The 20,865-nt window shown below is 39.7% G+C and overlaps 3 protein-coding genes and 1 non-coding gene across 5 annotated transcripts; 3 read left to right on the forward strand and 1 right to left on the reverse strand.

Moving 5' to 3' along the window:
* Positions 1-344: 344 nt before the first annotated feature.
* ppp1r8b (protein phosphatase 1, regulatory subunit 8b) lies at positions 345-5,984 on the forward strand. The gene is made up of 7 exons (XM_047599698.1): positions 345-463; positions 963-1,023; positions 1,367-1,520; positions 2,483-2,700; positions 3,184-3,328; positions 3,622-3,686; positions 3,867-5,984. The coding sequence occupies exons 1-7, from the start codon at positions 411-413 to the stop codon at positions 4,218-4,220; spliced, it is 1,050 nt and encodes a 349-aa protein (XP_047455654.1). The 5' UTR covers positions 345-410; the 3' UTR covers positions 4,221-5,984.
* LOC125017106 lies at positions 1,139-1,297 on the forward strand. Its single transcript, XR_007113809.1, has one exon. It is a non-coding gene; the product is annotated as a small Cajal body-specific RNA 1 (non-coding RNA).
* Positions 5,985-6,411: 427 nt separating the features above from the next.
* Positions 6,412-14,318, reverse strand: LOC125016762 (cytochrome P450 4B1-like). The gene is made up of 12 exons (XM_047599443.1): positions 14,072-14,318; positions 13,540-13,684; positions 13,388-13,432; positions 13,154-13,281; positions 12,882-13,006; positions 11,987-12,141; positions 11,750-11,856; positions 10,959-11,149; positions 8,964-9,097; positions 8,730-8,794; positions 8,438-8,520; positions 6,412-8,177 (listed from the first exon to the last, which is right to left on the reverse strand). Exons 1-12 carry the CDS (start codon positions 14,261-14,263, stop codon positions 8,000-8,002), a joined length of 1,548 nt encoding a protein of 515 aa, XP_047455399.1. The 5' UTR covers positions 14,264-14,318; the 3' UTR covers positions 6,412-7,999.
* A 2,993-nt stretch (positions 14,319-17,311) lies between these two features.
* Positions 17,312-20,143, forward strand: LOC125016561. Of its 2 annotated transcripts, XM_047599111.1 has the most exons (7): positions 17,315-17,647; positions 17,742-18,047; positions 18,194-18,472; positions 18,541-18,747; positions 18,831-18,953; positions 19,059-19,099; positions 19,193-20,143. In XM_047599111.1, exons 1-7 carry the CDS (start codon positions 17,530-17,532, stop codon positions 19,325-19,327), a joined length of 1,209 nt encoding a protein of 402 aa, XP_047455067.1. In that variant the 5' UTR covers positions 17,315-17,529; the 3' UTR covers positions 19,328-20,143. The 2 variants fall into 2 exon arrangements, with proteins under 2 accessions (XP_047455066.1, XP_047455067.1); XM_047599110.1 differs by having other exon boundaries at positions 17,312-17,647; positions 19,059-20,143.
* The last annotated feature ends 722 nt before the right edge of the window (positions 20,144-20,865 follow it).

Genomic DNA, 20,865 nt, shown 5'->3' on the forward strand with positions numbered 1-20,865 from the left:
TGTTTGGCTGGACCCTAATCAAGTCTATTTTAGGAATTGTGTCCACAGATGAGTCATTTTACACAGAAATGTTGCACTTTCTGGAGGTGTGCACAACGTTTTTTCCAAAACTCAATTTCGTCCAGAGGTTGTTCTTGTTCAGAGCCCGTTTTCTTTTCTCTACTTTGATATAACTAAGGTGAAACTTTTGCCATCTGATGATTTTTTTTTTTTTTTTTTTTTTTTTTTTGTGTGTGTGTGTTTGTTTGTTTGTTTTTTGTTAACTACGACATGACCATATTAATCGGCCAAACACTGTTCTCTTAATGTTAATCGTTTGGTAGGGTAGGTTTACAGGACTACAACTCCCACTGATGCGAGGGGACGCCGTTTACCCAGCATGCAGGTCGGTTTTGAGAAGCTGAAGCAAGATGGCGACTAAAATAAGCAAAGAGGGTCCTCCTCCTTTCGATTGTCCAACATGGTGAGAAAATGCACGTGCAGAAGTTTAAGCTGCGTGTTTTTCGTGGAAGATGAGACGCAAAGCAGCGTAACAGTCGGCGCCCGGTCCATCCATCTCACTTTAGCGCAGGAGGAGAAGTCTGTGACTGCGAGCGTTAGCGTCTGAGCAAGCTAGCAGGCTAACTCGATAACGCTGGCACTCATTTGCGTGGGGTGTTTTCTGCAAGAATGCGCATCATATGTTACATTTAAGAGGCGCGAAAGAACTAAATGATCACAGCAGTCGCTTATTCCAATGAGTCGGAAATACAGTTTCTGAGACTGCGTTGCTTTTGTTGTTGATTGCGATGGCTATAAGGGTTTCCATGAGTGTTGAGGTCAAAATAGTCATTTTTATCAGTCACCCTTGACGTTTAAAAAGACGAATCAAAGCGAGAATGCCTATTTGTTTGTCTTAATGATCATCTGTGCATGTATGACCATTATATAGACTGCTTTTAAATGTTTACTTGTGCTCTCAGGGCAGGGAAGCCGCCTCCGGGGCTCCATCTGGACGTGATGAAGGGGGACAAACTGATCGAGGTAACCGAAAGCTCCGAAATGTTGCCTCACGATGCAGTGGTCCTAGTGTGTAACGTTAATGTGCACTTGTGATAAAGTATGCAATGGCTTATAATGTGCGCGCTGGGTTACCTGAAGGCACCAGATACAAGCCTGACAGCCTGATTTGTCCCAGATGTGTCTGGGATGATCTGTGGCTGCATGGCTTTGAACGGTGCGATAGCAGCAGCAGCCCTGAGATTTAAGCTTTTCAGTGAGAAGCAGCACTGTTGGGTTATGGCTCAGTGGCACAGAGATGATATAACTCGAAACCTTCCATGAGTTGTTTGAATGAATACTTCATTGTACCCTTCTCTCCTCGTAGAAACTGATCATAGATGAAAAGAAGTTCTACCTGTTTGGGAGGAACCCCGACTGGTGTGACTTCACCATCGACCATCAGTCGTGCTCACGTGTTCATGCCGCCCTAGTCTACCACAAACACCTGAAGAGGGTCTTCCTCATAGACCTCAACAGCAGTAAGACCATAATCACGCTACTCTTTTTTAGGACTCATGCTTAAAAAAAGAAAAGCCTAATAGAATTCATTGCTAGTGTACACTGACTTGCCAGTTCATTGGGTACGCTAGAGAAAGACTAATGCATTCTGATATAACAGTCCTGCACTAAATATCCCTTCGTGACTGTTATAATGTTCAGTTTATGTAGAAATTGTGTGAGAAAGTTGGTAACACAACAACACAGTATAATTCAGTAGTACTTCTAAATACAGCCTCCAAAACGAAAACACAGTTGCAGCTGAATGCCACAACCTCCATGGGCTAAGATTTAGTCCAGGACTGCTTCTTTAGAGTGCACTTCTTTCCACTAGCGTACCTAATGAACTGCCTGCGGTTCACAGCATAGGGTACATCACAGCATAAATGGTTAATAAAACCGTCATAGTTTATAAATCCTAAACAGTTAATATCGAGCAGCTATACAGCGTGTTTTCTTTTTGCTTTTTCTGTTTTATGAATGGAAATGTAATATATTTAGGTTATGGAGCTTGTCAAGCAAATCAAGCAAAACAACAGCACTTCTGGCTCTGAGGGGTATGTGTTGTATCGTTGTTGTAACGTGCAGGCATTACAATTCAGTTTAATTTAAAAGCTTTTTCATGCACTTCTAATTTTGGTTTCCACACAGAGCCTTTATAATTAGTGTTTTTTCCCCCAAACTTCATGCTTTTGAGGTTTTCTTGTGTAGTCTCTCTTGTGCTGTGTGATGAATATAGCTCACTTTTTTCTGTAACTGCAGCTTTGTAGCAATGAGGATGTATCAGACCTGAGAGGAAATAATGACGGGGTACAATTGTCCTCATTGATGCCTTGATTGGTTCACAAGGTTGTCTTGGAGCACTGCTCTTTCATTGGTTAATCTCACAGGCTTATTGTCTTTCCTAATACACAAGCCTCTTATTTGATTGTCACCATTTTAGCGCATGGTACCTTCCTGGGACACATCCGCCTGGAGGCACACAAGCCTCAGCAGGTTCCCATAGACTCGACAATATCTTTTGGAGCCTCGACACGAACCTACACCATCAGAGAAAAACCCCAAACCCAAGGCAGTGCTGGCACAGGGGACAGTAAGACAGGGGACGATGAGGAGCTGAAAGGACTGCTTGGGCTTCCAGAGGAAGAGACGGAGCTGGAGGTACATTAAGTTTATATGTTACAATGCAGACCGAAAGGAGGGAAATCGCAGCGTGTGGAGGGTCAGTATGTGGTGTGTCGACATTAGATAATGTCTGTTGCTTCCTGACATGGACAACATTTCCGTTCAGGGGTTTGATTCTGGTAGACTTAGATACAATTATTTGCCCATTTTATCATATTTCATCAAATTTGTAACAGTCCCCATTACAACAATCAGCTTTGTAGTAATGAGGTTGCATCAGACCTGTATTATAATCACACATATATGAACATTCTCATTGTAAATATCAGAGGGTTGAGTAAAACTACTGTTAAGATAAGGGATAATATTAACATGAGAGCTGTTTGTTCAGTGGCCCCTTTATGTTGGATGCCCATTTATCTAACATGGGATTATAATACCTCCTATTGCTCTATATATCCTGGTCTAAATGCTACAGCTGTATACATGTCTTTCTTGTGATGTCCTATATCCTGCCAGAACCTGACCGAGTTCAACACAGCTCACAACAAGCGTATCTCGCTCCTGACCATCGAGGAGGGCAACCTGGAAATCCAAAGGCCTAAGAGGAAACGAAGGAACTCCAGAGTTACCTTCAATGAAGAAGACTCCATCATTAACCCAGGTACAAGTCAAACTATAAAAGCATGCTATGACACTGTGTTTAAATTCTCTTTATTTTTACTGATAAAGTCTGACAGAATTCTGTTAGATTGTTATTTCATTTAGCCGTGTGGTTCCTTCCAGATTCTTGTGTGGAAGTTTCAAGCTTCAACTTGAAAAGAACATGCATTTAGATGATTTTAGTTTTGACTCAAGCTGCTTTTTATATTCCAAACCGAACTGACTCTTGGTTGACAACAGTTTCCTAAATTTACTGCAATTTGAATTGTAACAACTGTTAATTGTTACTTACAGAGGATATTGACCCCTCGGTTGGACGCTTTAGGAATATGGTGCAGACGGCAGTCGTTCCCATTAAGGTAAGCTTTAATGCATGGTTCAGTGAATACATTTTAGTTTGCACTATCTAAAGTATACATGGCATGGAATGAACATGGCACTAGTATTCCTGTTGTGTATCACTTTGGTCAGTTGTAATGGTTTGGCTGTATGACCGGGCCTAAACATGTGAAGTTAATATTCTGCCATTCCTGCTTTAGAAACGGAGATCAGAGGGACAGAACACTCTGGGTCTCGATGACTTCGGTTCAAAACGCCTCCACGGTTACAACCTAGGCGGTGGTCTCTACGGGGACTTGCCTCCCACCAGTCATGAGAACCAGCCAACAGGAGCTCCAGGAGGTGCTGCTATGCAGGGAGGGCTTCCTCTACCCTTCCCTAATCCAGCTCCAGAAGTAGACCTGGCCCCAGAGGCTCCTCAGCCACCCGTCACCCTCAACCCCACACCTGTAACAGCCCCCTACTTACCAGAGACCCACAACGAGCCACGCAAAAAGAAGTATGCCAAAGAAGCTTGGCCCGGCAAGAAGCCCACACCTTCACTACTTATCTAACCAGTTGGTTGAAACTGCTGTCTCTCAGGTTACCAGCAGATACGTCAGGGACTGTGACCTGGATGAAGTGGAGCCATCCACTACAGTTTTTTTTTTATATCCGTTGTATTACTCATTGTTATCACAAGGAGACACCACGCAGCTTCCCTGTGGTCAGTCACAAGATATCACCTACATTACTAAGTCAGCTGTTGATAAGTCGTCCAGAAAACAGCAGAATCTTGCTGAAACTAAATGAACTATAACTATACGAGACTTGACAGAGAGAATTAGAGCATCGGAGTGGTAGTTAAGATGTGATTGTATGACTGACAGGGTACATGGACATGATGGGTCACTGTGTTTTTTTTTGTTTTTTTTTTTCATGGATTGGATTGTGGATTGATGTAAAGTTGTATTTTTTTCCCGCCCCTGAAGAATATTGACAATGCTGTTAAAAGAAATACTTTTATACAAGATATATGACTGTGTGAACCTCAGAGAAATTAGATGTGAAAGGAGTTTCTGTCATAGACGGCGCTGCTCTTTATTTTGACTCTGCAGGATTTTCATTCCGCGTAATAGACCACTATCACATTAACTGAAGTGTCTTGCATTTTTCCTACAAGCCACTAGATGGTGACTTGTGAACAAAGGGCAGAGTTTTCATTGAGGCTTGGCTGCAGCTTTGCAGGTGTCATAGTTTATGGCCTGTTGCACTAACCTTAACCAGAACCTATGTGATGTGCTGAAAGTGTCCAGCTGTTTAATCTGAATTAATGCAGGTAAAAGCCATTTACCCTGTCCTAAAAACACTGATCCCATGTGTCCATTTTTTTTTTTTTTTGTTAAATTAAGTTCTAAATATTGTCTGTTTTACCAACATAGATCAACTGTAAATACAAGGATTTTGCAGTTTTCTGTGTTTGGCATTTAACTGACTGCAACAGCACAGTAGTAACAGAATATAGCAGAATGGATTCTAGCACAATAACAATTACCAACTTATTGCAAAAATAAAAGGTTAGTAAAAACAGTTGGCTTTGGAATGTTTCAATAGTTATGTAGCATGTTAACTTTCACTGGCAGTGGGGGAGCTTTGCAGTCGATGTGGTATACTATATTTTCAGTGAATTAAACAATAATCAAGAAGGGTAAAAAAATATGTAACCACCTCAAACTGTATTTGCTTTAGTCCAGTGTTAAAGGTCCCATGAAACTGTATTGTTACGTACTGTTATGGTAGGGTTTTTCTTTTTCAAATGTGGATGGCAGAGAGATGAAAGGAAGTGAAAGGATGTTATCTGCAATTGCACCTGGCTGCAATCACACCAACAGTGCTTTATGACCACAGGGCAACCACAACACTTTGTTGTACATGTAATTGTGACAACAGTGGTTTTAGTCAGATCACCTTCAAGGCCAAGTGTAAACTAATGAGCTAGTAGTCAGATGAGATTGGTTAAGACTGAATAGTCTCGGCGGTCAAACTTGAAAGCTGCAGTCACCCACACAAAATGACAACCTGACCGCATGGACATGTTCTCTGAATTTCACAAAGCCAATGGACTGACTGCAATGTAATCGGAGAAGACAAACTGCTTTCCAAAGACGGCAGTTTTACAACGAATTGCCATTTTATGGGACCTTTAAATGTTGAAAATCTGAGATCAAAAGAAAGGAGATACGTCATTTCTAGAAACTAAACTGTGCTTGTGAATTTTTGTTGTGGGTGTGTGGATTTTGTATTGATATGAATGTAAATAAAATAAAAATTACTTTTGACTCATTGCCCTCCTTCTCACTTTTGACTACACTAAGTTTATCCACAGCCTCAATTGTTGTGTTGTTGTTCTTGCAACAGCCTCGGCCTGATGGTTTCCTGTGGAATAACGGTGTCCTCCTCTCACTGCACAGCACAGACACAGTACCAGTGTGACAACTTTGTCTAGTAGTCAGTTGCACCTCTTTCTGTTCAAACTAGATGATCAAGAAGTTTACTGAAGCATGAAAGCATGTTCCTACGTAGGCCTGCGGGTGATTGCCCTCATCTACAGGAGCTTTATGACCAGGACAGGAAGTGTAAATAACATTGACCATCTTGTGACAATTGTGGCAACCAGTGTTCTGCTGGGAAACTTTTGGACCTGCCATTCATTCATGTGGATGTTATGTAGGCATGTATGACTCAGTTAGTCCAGACCAGACACCCTTTAACAAGTACCAACTTTATTTCAAGTAAAAGATTAGTAAAAAAAAAAAGAATGTTTTGCATTTAGAGTGTTGTAATAGTCACGTAGCATGCTAACATCTTTCACAAGCAACAGTACTAGTTGATAATATATTCCTGGACCCACTTAAGGCACGGGAACCATGACTGCACACAGTATTATAAACAACAACAAAAACTAAAGAGAACAGAGTTTGCAGTGGCTGGTGGTCCAGTTTTTAAGGTTCCATGAACACACACTAGTTCAGTGTTCGATGCTTCTCTCTTTGAAATGTGGACAGCACAGAGGTTTTCCACAAAGGGCAGCTTTCCAAAAAGTTTAAGGTGTCATTTGATTTTAAGGATATATTTTTAACTAGCACTAGTGACTTAAACAGAGCTCTGTCTTAGTCACCTAGGACCACCAGCACCTCTTACTACTCAGAATAGATAATCAAAGAGGTCTAAGGCCTGGTTTACGCAACACATATTTAATCTGTGTTAACAAACAACACAAACCAACATTTTGTTTTTACTCTGTAGTGTCTACTGACTTAAATCAGAAGCAGCCCTCGTTTAGTCCTTCACAACTTACTTTTTAGTCTTTTCTGCAAAATGTAAAATAATCTTTCCACCTTTTACCACAACCAGTTGAGGATTATGTTGCATCTCAAGAACAAATGGCGTTGCTTCTGAGCCTACTATATGCCCTTTTAACTCTCTACCTCAAAAATAACAATTCTTTTACTATTTGGTAATTTTAGGACCTATATTACAGTTATGTTTATAATAAAGCGGCAACCATTAGTTTTAAACCCATCACGACAAACCCTGTATTTGATCCAGAGTCACAGTGAGGACAGTAAATCCATCAGACCTGTCATTGCACTCACTGTAAAATCCTTAAATAATGTTGCATAACACTTGCTTTGACAGCAATATGTTAAATAGCCCAGGCTGAGAACAAATATGATCTTGGTGATTTAGAGCCTGCTGTATTCCTCTAATCCCTAAGACTGATATCTCAAAGTACTTTGGAACCAGGACGAAAGAGTTGATGTAAGACATACTAATGACTTTTCTTACAGGTCAAATGTGAAGCTTCACATGATGCCAGTAAACTAAGGTAAAGTTTAACTTCGGTTGAAAATAAAATAAAACCATTGGATGAGGAAAACAGAAAAGAACATTGGTCAATGTGTATCAGCTCAGTTATACAACATGTTTGTTTTACTTGGTGTTAAGTAAACCAGCAACCACAACTAAAATACACGGAGAGACACCAACTGCTAAAAGAAAAACAGCAGTGTAAAATATTGAGTCAAACCTTGGAAAGAAAAGTGGAGAATGTCAGTATGTTTCAGTATGAAGTCATAATTGCTTCTACCAAAGCTAAAATGTTTCTTTACGAGAAACATCTTATTACATTCAATCTTGTTACATTAAATCATTTTACAACAAAAAACAATGAATGGAGCTTTCAAACTTTTCCTATTTGATCAAAATTCATTAGGTGCAAAGAGGTACCAATAAAACCAGTGTGTCAGAATGAGACACAGTTACACAATATTTTCCCTGTGGTTATTTCCATTTACCCCTGGGTGTTTACGGGTTTGATCCTGATGTGAATGCCATTGAGCGAGCGAAGAACCAGCCTGGGAATCAACTTGGGTTTCCAATTGGGCTCCTCTATCAGCTGGTACCGCTTCAGTGTCAGGGCCGTCACCACTTTCATCTCATTCATAGCAAAGTTCTGACCAATGCAATTTCTGAGGGAGGAATGCAGAAAGGTAAAAAAGGGTTGTATTATCCAATAAAATCATATGTGTTATTTCAAACTGAGTTAATCTTAGGTTACACTGAGTTCACCCATCCTCTACTTAACTCTGGCCTAATTTGTTGATAGTGTCGTTAAAAAGAAGCTGATGTCAAGTTACACATTGACTTTCTTCAGACTGTTGTCAGATAAAGGAGTAGAAAGTGACTAGCTATTATTCATATGGTTTCACAGTGTCAGGTGTATACCAACCTTGGACCAGCTGAGAAGGGGACAAATGCATGAGGGGACCTTTTGGAAACATTCTCTGGTAGGAATCGCAACGGGTCAAAGACCTACCAAAAGACATGGTGGAAAAGAAACAGTTATAATTACTGTGTCCTAATGACATTTAGGAACCTGAGATCACTAAAGTCTTCTATTATTTGATGTGCTATATGTAAACAGGATGCTGACAGACTCTGCTGATGTTATGTCATCAGTGATATTATTGCTGTTGTACCATGTATTGAGTCATTCACAGAATCAAGTCATCTTGACCTACATTAGGGTTTTCCCAGACAGCTGCATTTCTGTGCATCGCAAACACACTTGTTCCAACACGGGAGCCTACAAACAAGAAAAAAAAAGTGTAGTGTAGGACCATGCAGAGACTGCCCACATATAATGTGAGAGTCCGTTGTTGAATCAACGCAGATAAACCATACAGAGCCTTTAAATATTTCACTCACTCAAATACACATCCTAAATTACCCTTGTAGACTCAAACTTCACCTACCTGCTGGAAGAGTCCTTCCATCAAAGAAAGTTATAGGTTTGGTGGTTTTTCTAGACATTGCTGGTACAGGAGGGTAGAGGCGAAGGCATTCTTTTATGCACATTGTAGTGTATGGAATTTTACTGAGATCCTCCCTAAAAATAAGACGAGAGACGTGGGGTGTTAATTACCAATGAACTGACAGTCTATATGATGGGTGTAAAATCTAAGATGTGTCATTAAAACTATAAAGCTGTTTGAGTACCACTTGGTAAAAAAGAGCTATAGAAATACCATTTGAAGCACATTTTAAATTTTGGTAATCATTTTACATTGATCTTGCAAAGATCGTTTCCTATCGGTCAAATTGTGAGGACATTTCCCATTAACAGCCCTCATTAGTGCCCCCAACAGATTTTTTTTTGTAGGATTTAGGTTTGGCCTCCTCCTCTTTGAACTGTCACCTTATTGTGGTGGTGTTTGAGTGCCCTAATGACCCTAGGGGCTTTGATGTCCAGGACTTTTTGGCAGATTGGTCCTAGACGAAGGGTCAGACAAATAACGGTTCAATAGGTCCTTACTGTAGAACTGAATTAAGAGTCCATTTACAGGGCCTAGGGGGTTACCAAGGCGTGACTGGGAGAAACGGCCTGCCTGATCTAAACCCAAGTGGTATTCAGTGTGTGAGTGTGAGTGGTGTTCATCAGTGTTCTTGGCACCATGGCGGCCTAGGTCGTAGTTCGTTGGTTGACTTTATAGTCATACAATCTGATCTGCGACCATATGTTCTGGACACTCGGGTAAAGAGAGGAACAGAGCTGTCAACTAATCACTACCTGGTGGTGAAGCTCTCAAGTAGGCAGTTCAACTATGTTCCAACCTTCACCTATGGACACAAACCTATGGACACAAACTTTGGGTAGTGAACAAGAGAAGGAAGCAGCCAAAATGAATTTCCTTTGCAGGGTGGTTGGGCTCAGCCTTAGAGATAGGGTAAGGAGCTCGGACACAAGGGAGGAGCTCAGAGTAGAACCACTGCTCCTCTACTTCAGTCAGTTGAGGTGGCTAGGGCATCTGGTAAGGATAGCCCCCAGGTGCATCCTGGGAGATGTGTTTCAGGCATGTCCCACTGGAAGGAGACCCCGAGGCTGACCCAGGACATGATGGGAGGGATTATATCGCTCATGTGGCCTGGGAGAGTCGATGGAAGTGGTTGGGGAGATGGACGGATGGGGATTTGGCCACTCCAAAACATACATTTTTTAACCCTTTAAGACCTCAACATCGGTCTGCGCATAAAGACAAAAGCACAGCTTCCCAGTCTTCAGCCACACTTTGAATATTGTCAATAGCGCAAACCATTGTGAGTTTTGGTAATTCAAATACCGCATGCTGTAACAGATGCTCGGGAGCATTGTCATCCTCAAAGTTGAAAGTTATCTTCATTGTGGACTTTCTTGCAAACACCTGAAAGTCCTGTTCCAAACTTTGAGTTATTTGTTATTCCCTTCACTAATGTAGAGTGAAGGAAAGTTTAGTAGGTAGAATACTGGTAACAAATGTATTTTAACTAAACAGTCCTGCACTAAATCTTAGCTTCCTAAAGGTTGTGGTATTCAGGACTTGTTTACAATAACTGAGAGCTGTCGATAAAACTGTGTTTCATTTTGCAGGTTGTGGTTTGTAGTAATATTGAATTGTTTTGTGCTGACACATTTCCATTATTTTAACAATCCCATTGCGATCAGTGGGCTAGGCTAAATAACAGGAGCCCTTTTGTGTTTAATTCACTTCATTAAAAGCACCACAAACTACATCATTTACAATAAATAATGATGATAAATTACCAGTGCAGGGTTTAGTGCAGGTCTGTTCTGTCAGAATATGGTTGCTTTCACATAGACCCCGTATACACACTGTATACTGTACTGCTGAACTAAAGCGCCTTCTGTGGCACAGAATAGCACTGTACTAGACTTGATGCTATATAATGATACTTTCATTGAGCAGGCTTACCACTCCATTGTGTCTTTGCCGTCCAGTACATCGTTAATCTCATCCCTGCAAATATTCTGGTGTTCTGGGTTGCGGGCAAGGCAATAGAGGATGAAAGAGATGCCGCTGGCTGTGGTGTCATGACCCTCAAACATGAAAGTATCCACTTCTGCACGGATATCCTCATCTGACAGACCCTGCTGATTGTCATCCTTAAGACATAAAAAACACAAGCATAGAAATAAATAAGTAATAGAGGGTAGGCATGTGACCTCACAGCACGTGGAAGTCTCTGTGGTTATGGTCACTGAGTGTCAAACAGTGACAGCTGAGCATGGAGATTAGCCACATTAGATTGAATTATAGACTTTAATACTGTCTCAACTGCAAAACTAAATTAAAAAAAAAAAAAATTGGGAAGGGCTGTTGACTGTACGAATAGATCTGAAGAGCTGTCGGAGATATAGTGTGCAGACTTCCGAAAGTCAGGGAACACAGAAGAAAATAGATCACATTACGAAGAAACAACTGGAATCCAGGCACTGAATCCTGGTGTTGTGGTTCACATTTTGTGTTGGATAATATTAATTTATGCTGTATTTTTTGTATTTTAGTCATACCTTAAGATACTTCTTAAGTAACGTCCTGGAGGGCCTGTACAAAGAATTTGGACGTTTGCCCAAAGGTTAATATTATTATTTTCTATAAAGCACACTATAGGTGTTTACTCACTTAAAGGTTTGTGGCTTGTCAGTAGATCAATCAAGTCTCAGAATGTGTAATTTAGAGAAATCAGATAATATATGACATACTCTTGCAAGGAGAAGGATGTCCAGAAAGTCCAAGTTTCTCTTAGCCTGTAAGCGGTTTAGCTCCTTTTCTTCTTTTAGTGCTTCTTTCCTCTTTCTTATAATTTCCTCTTAAGGAAAAACAAAAAAGATGATGGATTAATCATTGCGGACATTCTCTTGAGGTGGATACACTATATTCCAAAGTGATAGTCCAACTGATAACTGGCAATTGTTCATACTGTTATTAATCAATCAAACCTGTATGACTGTGCGCCACCTTCAGTGCTTTCCTGTATCTGTAACCATGTGGGCTGAGGTAGAAGATGAGATTACTATGGTATGGAAACGTCCTGACTCGCAGGTTTATCAGATGAGTGAGCTCATAAACTGCTTTGATGTATGCATTTGTTCCACTGAAATGACAACGTAGACAAACATTAAAAGCTACATTTCCCCCTCTCATGATTTATAACTAAACTGATGCCGCTTTCACATCAAAAATCGACCCGGCATTTTCAGACCCGGGTCGACATGCCTTTGGTGTGCTTTCACAACGGCAAAAGTCCTGGGTCGGACCTCCCGCTGTGAGAGCTGCATGCCTGTTTTTTCCTATCTCATACGTCATCGCATACATTGCAGATAACATTGCAGTTTGTTGATGACCTGAAGAATGGACCGGTCAAAACACTGCTGATATTAGAAATCACTGTGTCCTGCACAGTGCGCAATATCTGCTGCCAAATCTCCTCTTTTCCTCAGATGTAGAGCGCTACCATGATTGTTAAAAAAGTGTGGGAGATCGCTATACAAGCTGTATATAAACACAGTCGCCGTTCACCTCCACTTCCATTAACGATCGTGTAATAACACATTTGATTGGTTTGATTGAAAAAAAATGAACAAAAATCTCTGCCCTTCAGAGGTCAGTCTTTATGGGAGTAGACCAAAACTTGTTTTTGAGCTGAAGCATCTACAATGATACAGTCTGTTAGGCCATCCAGTCAGAATGTAAAGCCGATAAAATCCCTGGTCGATTGCCAAGTCGTTGATCTGGGTTGTTTGACCCGGGTCTTGATTTTATAACAGAAAAATGAAACACAGAAGAACACAGAACTAAAACTGTGACTTAATAAAAAATATTTAAATGAATCACCCTTCTGCCTGACAGTTGCTGTTGCAGCTGAAGGCACACTTCAATATGCTGTCCAGTGTCATAAGACTGACGTGCTCAAACAATTCGAAAACCTCATTGCTGTTTGCATAACTCTCCCATTTGTCCTGGCGAGAAAACAGTGAGAGAACAGATATGACATCTCAGTGGGATATTGAAAATACATGTACACCAGACACCTACAATGTGCTGACATTTGTATTTTTAATTATCTGATGCAAACTGTGATTTACATGACTAAGTCGTTTACTTACCAGCATAGTTTCAGCAGATTCTGCCATCAGTTTAAGGTATGGTTTCAAAACATCATAATGGAAACCTGGAGTCAAAAGTCTTCTATGGCGAAACCACTTCTGACCTTTTGACACTAATAACCCATCTCCTGCAGACAGAAGCAGATGGTGTCAGTGTAAATGGCAAAAAAACAACAACAAAAAAAAACACTGTAAACGGACAGCATATGCTGTTTAAAGGCAAGGTTGTCTCACCAATCCAAGGGTTAAGAAAACCATATCCCAGATCATCTTTTGGCTCTGTTGGGAGGCAATAAAATCATTGTTACCCTGCTCTCTGTGTGCTTTAATCTTACCTTATCTGGTTTGGTGAAACACTGATATGAACACAAATATAGATCACACACCTGTTGATGCCAGGATGGCTTTGGAATAATCTGGATGGTGAATGTTGACTACACAAACAGAGGGTCCAAACCACATTGAGAAAGCGTAAGGATACTGCTGTCCCCATTTTACTAACTTGTACATGTCTGTCCCATCTTGTTTGAACTTAAAAAGAAATCACAACAATGCAAGATTAATACTCCAGTTACAGTTACATCGTGACACTTCAAGTTAAGATCTTTAATTCAAATTTAACTTCGTTTTAGTAAAACTATGTATCAAATGTAAATGTACAACTGGACACTGAATTTCCCACATGATAAAAAAAAAACTATCGATCTATCTATGTTAAGAAAGGCATTTTAACAGAGTGTAGACAAAAGACTAATGGCATAAACAAATTATTGATAATTAATTATGACTTTTATTCAAACTTATAAACGTGTTATAAGACTAATTTAAATCTAACATTTAAATGTGAGATATTTAAACCGTCATTTGAACCAGTGCGCAGGAGCTTCTAAGCTGCGTTTGCTGTGGCCGTAATAGTACCTCCCAAACATGTCCAAACAGCCAGTGGGCAGGTGGTCCTGGAAAAGCTTCAGCGTTTCGAAGCACTTCCTTTCTTTGGACGAGCAACGTTGTCAGTTTAAAGACCACTGCAAGTAGACAGAAGACAGCAACCAAGAAATGCATGGAAGGCCACCCCAGCAGAACTTTCACGAACGCTTCAGGCAGCTCCATGTCGACGGGATTTCGCTGGAGGACACTTCGCTACACCAACAAAAGTGACCTGCCTAAAGCAAATTACAGGAAGAGGTAGTGGTGTGCGTATCGATCCATAAATATCGATACTTCCGACCTAGACTTGTGTTTTCATAATCGATCTTCACATCAAAATATCGATACCAAGTCCGCTTACACAAGAAATATTAATACTTTGACACTACTATGTGACATAGAATCTTTAATCAGTTGTTAATTCTGTCTAATTCTTAGAGGTATAAAATACATGTTTACATTCTTTTACAGTTTTCATTATAAAAGTCACCATTTTCATATACACAAGTAGACGTCTAGAAGTATCGATATTGGTATCAGTGTTGACATATTAGCTTTGGTATTACTTGGTATCGGATCGAAAAAAAAACATAGTGGAATCGCACACCCCTCATGAGGATAGCATCATGCACTGGGCGGAGAATGTTGTGGGATGTCGCAATGATCGCCAACACTGCGATGGAAGAAAGCGAAAAGTAGCGACAAATCTAGCAACTTTTTTGTGGTGTTATTGGAGAATTATTATTGAGCTCTGCACTTGGATAAATCACTGCATTTTGCCTCAGTCACTTACTCACCTCGTCCACTGCGCGTGTGCCACATAAGCTAAACATCTAGTTGACTGGCTCACCGCATCTCACTTTAAACCAGGGGTGTCAAACGCATTTTGTCTGGGATTACATGAAGAGGCAGAAAGATTTGAGGAAGACTGCATCCACAGAAGACCTGTGGTTAGTTCTGCAAGATGTTTGGAACGGAATGGAAAGGATGAAGTTGTTAAATGTGTATTTACTGCCACCTGTTGATCGATATGGGTCACTGCCTCTGTAGTTTCACACCAACATCGACACCACTGGACCACTATGTGAGGGACTCCCTGCCTGATATTAAATATATCTTGAACTGGAATTATGACTAGTCAGAATCAAACTGTAGGTAGCTCAAACTGGAATTAATACGAGTCGTAATTCAGTTACAGATATCCGCAATTCACATAGCTGATATGTGCGCATAAACTGTAGATATTTGTAAAGACAAACCCCATACACATGAATGGCAAAGGTGACGTCATTTGTCCTAGAAAGAATGTAGTCGTGGATATCTGAAATGGCAATCGTGAATAGGAAGAACGTTTTTGATGAGGCAAACCTGAATTGCAGATATCGTCACTCGACGAGATGGGTTTAGAATGGAGATGAAGTATCCACTCACCGGTCAGAGAGCAGTCTGCGTTCTCCAACCTTCAGCCACATTTTATTTCTGTGAGACGGGCTTCTCGGGTCCAACACAAGCTCAACATTGAATATGATTTAAGAGCGGCAGTGACAAGCTTGTCACCCTGTTTTAAAACGATGCACGGCGGAAAACAATCTCATTGCAGCCAGTAATACAGGATGTTTTCACTTCCTCACCTGCCTTTATAAATAGATTTGTTTGGTTGTTATGTGTTTCTATTTTGCAGAGATTGCAAATGACTAAAACAGTGTGTCATTATTTTCTGCACGTTTGACTACTGTACTTGTTTTTTGATGTGACTGATGGCACAACTACACTTTTATTTTATTTTGAACACTGTAATATTGATTTTTGATTTGCTATGGAGTACTTTACATTACTTTGTGTTAGTTCAATAAATTTAAAAATGTGTAATTTGCCAGAATTTTTGTAGGGGCGACTGGGACAGGTAGGGCTTGAAAATTCCCCCTTGTTCAACGTGGGGAATGACTTAAACAGGTTGAGAAGCACTGCTTTAAACCATAGACTTTACACAGGTGTCAAACATATGGCCCACGGGGCAAAAGCAGTCTGCCAGAGGGTCAAATCGGGGCCGCAGCATGAATTTACAGAGATGACATTAGTTTTTCAGTGAAAATAATTGCTTACCCTAATTTGTCCTAAGAAAGTGGGCATAACACAACACTGAGACCTAGGACTAAGTATCAGAGAGCAATGAGCCCAAATTGCACTTGTCTTTCTTAAGAAATTAGTTTTTGTTTTTTTGTTTTTTGAAGGATAGTTTATTAAATCTAACCATTCTCCTAATTTACTTGTTCTTCTTTGCACTAAAACAAATGACAAAACAAACAAACAAAAAATGGAGTTGTCATTACTTACAGGTTATTATGCTATTGTGTTACAGGTTGGCCCCGCTTGAGATCAAATTGGGCTGCATATGGACCTCAAACTAAAATGAGTTTGACACTGTAGTTCTAATAGCGACAAACCATTTAAGACTACTCGAAGATACTTCACATTCACCAAGTACCCCAATCATAACTGTGCTATCAGGAAACCACTAACAGTTCAGTGTGTTTGTGTGAAAAGCTGAAATGCTACGTTCAACAAGCGAGAAAAAACAGATGCCCCAGAACAGGTTGTTAGACATACAGCTCAGTTTTAATTTGGTTGGAATTGTGACATTTAAAAAAATAAAAACATTTTTTTTAAAGAATTGAAAAAAGAAAGTTTGTGTTTCAAAACATTCATAGTGTTTCTTACTGACGTTCTGTCGCTCCGTCGACATTATTCATCTCCCTTATGCCATGTGTCTCAAATAGCTACACGTGAGTGGCTAATTATACAATTGCACAATGTGGGTACACATTTAATTTCAGAGCTGAATGAGGTGTTAAATAGCCTGTCATGTTGAAAGTGTGACCTGATTTTTGCTATTAAGATTCAGACGTTACTCAAACAGACCATGTCATGTCAGCTTTTCCACTGTGGAACTTTCAAGATTGCTTGTCCCCGACTGTCTACAAACTCTGTTAACTAAAATGTCCCTTGAGCTTTCAGAGAGCGCAGTTGCAGCAAAGCCTAGTAACCTTTATTTTATAAAGTCCAAATGTCACTTATAGGATTAAGTTTGGCAGATGAGTAAACTGTAAAAAAAAAAAAAAAAAAAAAAAAGCTCCATCTGGGGCTTTTTTTTTGTCATCATGCATCATTCAAACATTTCTAAATTTATTTAGAAATTATCTCATTGACGTATACACTTCATACATTGGGGAGCCTGTCTAAACGTGGTGTAGTGTGCATACCTACTTTAACGCCTATGCTAATGCACAAAGTACAATAAGTATCACCATTCGAGACACAGTGTGGGTAAAACCCACACTAAATTTCCTTTGTACTAGCTGTCCGACCACATCCTATGTGTTTAGTTGAAGTTAATCTCTGTGCTCAGTCTAAAACCTTGATGCGATACAGAGCTTCCAATGTGAGTTTTGATGAGCAGTAACTCAGTTCAGTATTTGTGCAGAGAAATGGATGCTTCACTGGTACAGAAAGACTTTATTTTCAGTTTTTTATTGATCCTTTGCAACTTGTCCCCGTCCACAGGGCACGGTAAGTAACCAATCCACACAATATTCATTTACTCGCTGTTGTTTATGTTTTACATTTTTCATGTGACTCTAACAGTAAACTGATATTTTAACAGCTGAAAATCACCTTCATTTCTACCTGGGATGTGAAGCTGTGATACCATGTCAGCACAACAGGAATTCAGACTCTTTCAAATGGATTTACAAGAAGGATGAACACAGTGACAAAGTCCAGATATTCTTTCAAAGTAAAAATGGATTACACCTTTTTAACAGCTTTTATAAAAGAGGGAAAGTTATGTCAAATCGTTCCTTGCTCATCAGTCATTTTACTGAGGATGATCAAGGCTTGTACTGGTGTGAGTCCTGTTCTCAAGACGTGTGCGGCAGTGAACAGTCGGCAGTCATCAGAGTGAAGAAAGGTTTGAAGCGTCCTCATTTCAAGACAGAATCCACCTAACAAGATGCATTCATTCTATCCTGTATCATTTTAAGGCATTCTCTAAAGCTCATCCTCTAAGCTCTTTATGTTGTTTTTTTTTTTTTTTTTTTGTTTTTTTTCCCCCAGGAATTCTGACTGAAATTTCTATGACAGTTTACGTTACTGCAGGCAGCCATTTTGAACATACGTGTCCAGGTGAACATGTCAAATGGACTTTTGAAGCAAGTAATCACACTACTCTCGGGATATCGGGACAAAGACGAGAAACAGACTATCTGACTTTCAACAAGACCATACATATTGGAAATGTCACAGAAGCAGATGCTGGGAAGTATATCTGCTGGGCGAGACTCTGTGATAAATACAGCGAGAAGCTACTTACGATCAACTTGTGTGTAATCACAGGTGAGGAATTGAAACACATACAGCATCTTTATCATTAAAAAAAGGTTCAACTTTCCGTCTTTTTGCAGTACGCCACAGTGCAGAATCGCCTGTTTCTTGTGCTGTGCTGTGTGGTGTGGAATCCAATAATCCAAACGGCACTGAAGACCTGGTGATTGGCCCAACAACTATTTCACTGCTTGTTGATCTGCATGGGTCCTTAAGTTGCACTGCAAAGATTATGTTTGATAGAACCACTACAGTTACCAGCAGTCATGTGTTTCAAAAAACAACAGGTGGGTGTTTTGGTCTGTATCTCTTGAAGGAGCTTGTCACCTGAATCAGAGGAATATTAAAATGTACATACATGGGTTCACAGATATACCTACAGAGCCTGGATACCTGATGCCAGTTGTTCACGGAGTATTGGCAGCCCTTGCATTTCTCATTTTGATGGCACTTTTGATTTCGGTTTGTCACTTCAGATCACGACTGAGGGCAGGTAGGCTATGCAGCCCTTCATCTAACTGAAACTTCCTGTTTGTTCTGTAGCCAGCTGTCTTAACATTTCTGTCTTGATGCACATTCTGTTTTCATCTATCCAAAGCATTTCCTGTTCACATTCTTTGCGGTCGCTTGAATAGCGGGGTAAGTGTTTTAGATGATGATATTCACGGTGATTTAAAACTAGCTACCACGCAGATATATAGAAGTAAATGTGTGTCTTACTTCTCACTGCAGGGTGAAGAGGACGTGTCAGTGGTTTATTCATCGGTTGTTATCAGGACACCTGCTAAAAAAGCAGATGTTAATGTGTCTCCCAATGAATGCATTTATAGTGAAATAAATCCATTTCCATTCCAAGATGGTCAGTAAATGGCCCAGTTTAATAACAACAGTAACTGTCTTCATATGTGCAACAGTACGCACACAGTTAAAAAGGTCAAAGAATGATGACACTGCTGTTAAACAAATTGCTGACTGTGAGAAAGTCAGAGACTCTGTGAAAGGGTTTTCTGTTTAAAGACAGGGCTGCTTTTACTTTATTGAAACATTGATTTAATATGATCATGTGTTTTACTTACAGAAGGCTTTTTACGCCATATTGTAACTATTATGTGAGCAGTGTTAACTGAAGTGTGCTGTACTTTTCCTACAAGCCACTACATGGTTATTGTGAACAAAGGTCACAGTTTTCATTGAAGTCTGGCTGCAGCTTTGCATGTGTGTTCTAGTTTATGTCCCATCACACTAATCTCACCCAGATTCTATGTGCTGTGTTGCAAGTTTCCCCGTTGTTTAATCTGAATTTCCATGCAAGGAAAAGTCATTTACCCTGTCCTAACAGACTGAATCTCATTTGTCTAATTGCTTTTTCTTGTTAAAATTGAATTATAAATATTTTGTTGTCTGTTTTGCAGTTTTCTGTGTTAAAGTCATGCACATTTTTGTTCTTTTCCTTCATAGTGTCCTGGTGACCTATTAGATTGTTTTTTCTTTGTCTAGAGAGAGACTTTGTAACAAAAAATACACAGTCAAAATGAGGGACAGACCAAGAGGAAAAATGTCTCAAAAGTGTCCCTAAATGTCCCTATTGAGACATCATATCATCAACCCATACATGCTTGTAATTGTTTTCCTCTTGACAACCATTTGCAAATTTTCTATAAATAAAAGGATTTTGTAGTTTTCTGTGTTTGGCACTTAACTGGACTGTAACAGCAAAGTAGTAACAGAACATAGTAGAATACATTCTAGCACAGTAACAAATACCAACTTTATTTCACTGCTTGTTGATCCACAAAAAGGTTAGTGAAAAAAGAATGTTTTGGATTTACAATGTTTTAATAGTGATGTAGCATGTTAACATCTTTCACAGGCAACAATAGTTGATTAAGTTTACAGTATTTTCCTGGACCTACTTGAGAGTAGGGACTGTATTACAGAGTACTATAAACAACAAACAAAAACTAAAAAAGAATTTACAGTAACTCGTGCATTGTAACATATTAGCAGGATTACACAACATTTTACTGTAATTTGCCACAATAAATCGCTGTATTTTAACAATTCACAATACTGTAATATAGTAAATTACTGTGAAAATTGTTTTTCCGAATTTCACACTAATTTACTGTATTTTTGCACGGCAAAATACCTTGTGTAGAGGGTATTCATGTGACGTCACAGCAAGCTGAGTGGCAAAAAGTGACAGTTGAACATAGAGATTAGCAGCATTAGTTTGAATCATAGGCTTTAATAGCATCTGAATTGTAAAATTATTTTTTTTTAAAAGTCAGAGATATATTTTTACAGGTATCTCTGACAAGAGAAGGAAATGGATCGCTGCATTAGAAGAAACAACTGGAATCCAGCCACTGAACCCTGGTGTTGTGGTTCACATTTAGTGTCAT

This window comes from Mugil cephalus, chromosome 11 (assembly GCF_022458985.1).
Source record: "Mugil cephalus isolate CIBA_MC_2020 chromosome 11, CIBA_Mcephalus_1.1, whole genome shotgun sequence".
NCBI classification, from domain to species: domain Eukaryota; kingdom Metazoa; phylum Chordata; class Actinopteri; order Mugiliformes; family Mugilidae; genus Mugil; species Mugil cephalus.